The sequence below is a fragment of the Gossypium hirsutum genome, chromosome A12 (genome assembly GCF_007990345.1).
Source record: "Gossypium hirsutum isolate 1008001.06 chromosome A12, Gossypium_hirsutum_v2.1, whole genome shotgun sequence".
Taxonomy (NCBI): domain Eukaryota; kingdom Viridiplantae; phylum Streptophyta; class Magnoliopsida; order Malvales; family Malvaceae; genus Gossypium; species Gossypium hirsutum.
Genome location: NC_053435.1, coordinates 95,088,555 through 95,092,379, shown reverse-complemented (window position 1 = coordinate 95,092,379; position 3,825 = coordinate 95,088,555). Strand labels below are relative to the sequence as shown.

The 3,825-nt window shown below is 37.1% G+C and overlaps 1 protein-coding gene across 1 annotated transcript; it reads right to left on the bottom strand.

Annotated features, from left to right (window-relative positions):
* Positions 1 to 901: 901 nt before the first annotated feature.
* LOC121211449 (uncharacterized) lies at positions 902 to 2,301 on the bottom strand. The gene is made up of 3 exons (XM_041084215.1): positions 2,191 to 2,301; positions 1,664 to 2,081; positions 902 to 945 (listed from the first exon to the last, which is right to left on the bottom strand). The coding sequence occupies exons 1-3, from the start codon at positions 2,299 to 2,301 to the stop codon at positions 902 to 904; spliced, it is 573 nt and encodes a 190-aa protein (XP_040940149.1).
* Between the last annotated feature and the right edge of the window lie 1,524 nt (positions 2,302 to 3,825).

Here is a 3,825-nt window from a genome sequence, read left to right as displayed (position 1 = left end):
ATACACATAACATTTCTCTCCATATAGGTAGTGTCTCCAAATTTTTAAAGCAAATACTATGGCAGCTAATTCAAGATCATGTGTAGGGTAGTTCCTCTCATGTGGTTTCAACTGTCGAGAAGCATATGCTACAACTTTTCCTGACTTCATCAATACACAACCTAAACCATTCAGAGACGCATCACTATATACTACATATGGCACACCTGATTCAGGCTGAGTTAACACTGGAGCCTCTGTCAACATTTTCTTTAATTGATCAAAACTTTGTTGGCACTCATCAGACCATACAAACTCAACATTCTTCTGTAATAATTTAGTTATCGGTGAAGCAATCAGTGAAAAATCTTTCACAAACCGACGATAGTAACCAGCTAATCCAAGGAAACTTCGCACTTCCGTAACATTCTTTGGAGTTTTCCAATTAATCACCGCTGACACCTTACTCGGATATACCCGTATACCATCAACTGACACAATGTGACCCAAGAATCCCACTTCATGAAGCCAAAATTCACATTTACTAAATTTTGCATATAACTGTTTTTCCCTTAATATCTGTAGTACAATTCTCAAGTGCTGAGCATGCTCGGATTCTGTCTTTGAATAGATCAGTATATCGTCAATAAACACAACCACAAATCTATCCAGGTAAGACTGGAAAATTTGATTCATTAAATCCATAAAAGCAGCAGGAGCATTTGTCAAACCGAATGGCATAACTAAGAACTCATAATGACCATATCGAGTTCTAAAAGCTATTTTCGGTACATCACATTCCTTTACCTTTAACTGATAATACTCAGATCTGAGATCTATTTTTGAAAACACTGTAGCATCCTTAAGCTGATCGAATAAATCATCAATACGAGGCAAAGGATATTTATTTTTAATTGTTACTTCATTCAGCTGCCTGTAATCTATGCACAGCCTCAATGAACCATCCTTCTTTTTCACAAATAAGACAGGTGCACCCCATGGTGACATACTCGGTCTGATAAACCCTTTGTCTAACAGTTCTTGCAACTGCGCTTTTAACTCTCTTAATTCTGCTGGAGCCATTCTATACGGTGACACTGATATGGGAGCTGTTCCTGGAAGCACATCTATCACGAACTCAACTTCTCTATCGGGTGGTAAACCTGGTAATTCTTCAGGAAATACATCCATGAATTCATTTACAACGGATAGTTTCTCTAACTTTGATTTAGAACTTTGAGTATCAAGAATATAGGCTAAATAAGCCTCATTTCCTTTACGCAACAATTTCTGAGCAGACATAAAGGAAATCATTCTAACCATGTCATCCAAATTCCCAGACTCAACCAAAACAATATCTCCTGTTTGATATTTCAAGCTAATTCGTTTTTCTCGACAATTCACTACCGCGTCATGTTTCATTAACCAGTCCATGCCCAAGATAATATCAAATTCACGAAAGGGTAGCAGCATCAAATCAGCGGGGAAATCACAGCCCTTAACTTTCAGTGGACAATTATGACATATTAAATTAACTACCACAACGGATTTGTAACTTGTACATCATAATCAGTAGGCTCAACAAATAAGTTCTTTTCAGATGCTAACATAGTGCAAATATATGAATGAGTAGACCCAGGGTCTATTAAAGCATACACAGGAACATCATAAAGATAGAAAGTACCAGCAATTACATCTGGAGCTGTTGCTTCTTCTCTCGCTCTAATGGCATAAGTACGAGCAGGAGCCCTAACTTCTGATCGGCTAGCAATATCTTTCATACCCGAACGAGTAGCCCCTGTAGCACTGCTCTGACCAGAGCGTCTTCCTTTTTGAGGAAGAATTTTCTGTTTCTCCCTCTGTTCCACTTCTTCTACTTGTAATTGGGGACAATCACGAATAAAGTGATCAGTGGCCCCACATTTATAATAAGCCCCTAACTTACTTCTACATTCACCGGGGTGACTTCTTCCACAATGTTGACACTTAGGCCTTTGGGTATTTTGTACACTACCCACACTAACAGCAGGTCTGTCAGATGCTTTGTAATCAGATTGTCTTGGCCTACTTTTCCTGATCTTTCCGGTACTGAAGTGGCTCGACTGAATTCCTCTTTAGATTTCTTCACTGGTAAAGCCGAAAATGACTTAGATGCACTTCTTTTGAAAGATTCTTTACTTCTTCTATCTCGTTGCATTTTTTATTATATACTTCTTCAAGCTTCTGAGCACGATCTGATAGAACAACAAATTCTCGTATCTCAATGCCCCCTATCATCATTTTAATCTCATCATTAAGCCCTTCTTCAAATCTGATACACATTTCTTCTTCTATGGGTATTATATCTCGAGCATATTTGCTCAGATAAACAAATTCTCTTTCATATTCAGCCACTGACTTGTTTCCCTGTCGCAAGTCGAGAAATTCTCTTTTCTTCTTATCCAGATATCTTCTACCGACATATTTCTTCTTAAATTCATTTTGAAAAAAATTCCCAAGTGATCTTCTCAGCCGGTACAACAGCTTCTATTGTTTCCCACCAGTTATAAGCTTCTTCTTTCAATAATGACACGGCACATATTAAGTAATCATTTGGTGAGCACGCCATTTGCTTAAAAACCCTCATTATACTTTATAACCAATATTCAACTTTAACGGGGTCATCATCTGTTCTTCCCCGAAATTCTTCAGCCCCATGTTTTCTGAGCTTTTCAAATGGAGAACGTTTGCCAGATTCAGTTGTCGAAGGAGGTGGAGGAGCAACCGGGGGTACTACAGATGTTGAGATAGGGGGAGGAGGTTGTGTAGTCTGATTTCTTTCTCGCACATTCTCATTATACCACTGATTCATGAATCCATAAATCATATTTTTGAGTTCTTGTTCTCGCATCAATGAAATCGGAGCTTCACTACTTGTTCCTTGTTCAGAGGTTTGTACTCTGCTATTAACTTCTTCTTGCTCAGTTTGTTCTGGTCTATTTGACATCTTTTCAAATCGAAAATAATCTATAATAAAAACAAGGGTTAGATCGGATCATACACAGCACACTATCACAGATTTATATGGCATGTAATTCTAGACACTTTTCACATCATACATATTCCGAGAATTGGCTAAACCGAAGCTCTGATACCAATAAATGTAACGCCCCTTACCCGATACCGTTGCCGGAGTCGAGCACAAGGCACTACTAAACTTATTTGAGCACTTAACCAAATTTAGATAATTTATATCATACTTTTCAGACAAGCTGTCCAACTGCGTCATAGTTGCTAAATAATTCATATCTCGAGTTATAAAACTCGAAACCCAAATCCGTAAATTTTCCATGAATTTATACTCATATATCTACTTAAAAAAAATTTTATAATTTTTGGTTGGTCCAATTAGTACAGTTTATTAGTTAAATCCTCCCCTGTTTCAGGGTTTGGCTACTTTGACCCCTGTGCACTACGAACCAAATTTCTCTCTGTACAAAATTCAAATAACCATGCCGTTTGTTTCTCTTAAAATTAGACCCAATGAGGAATCCATACATATACAGTATGACTCATAATTATTTTTGTGCAATTTTTAATGATCTTCTAAAATCAGAACAGGGGAACTCAAAGTCATTCAGACTCTGTCTCACCACAATTTAAATATCTCATAACATAAAATCCAATTGCATGCACCGTTTCCTCTATATGAAACTAGACTCATTAGGCTTTAATCTCATTTTTTTCCCAGCCCTTAACTCAATTTCCAAAATTTATGGTGAATTTTCAAAGTCAAACTACTGCTACCTACCAAAAACTGTTTTAGTACAAATATTGTTAACTAGTTCATAACATCTTTACTTCAAT

Coding starts and splice junctions, on each gene's coding strand:
- LOC121211449 (XM_041084215.1), bottom strand. CDS start 2,301: ATGTGTATCAGATTTGAAGAAGGGCTTAATGATGAGATTAAAATGATG. Junction 2,082..2,190: donor GTGCTCAGAAGCTTGAAGAA/GTATATAATAAA, acceptor AGAGGAATTCAG/TCGAGCCACTTCAGTACCGG. Junction 946..1,663: donor AGCTCCAGATGTAATTGCTG/GTACTTTCTATC, acceptor GTGAAAAAGAAG/GATGGTTCATTGAGGCTGTG.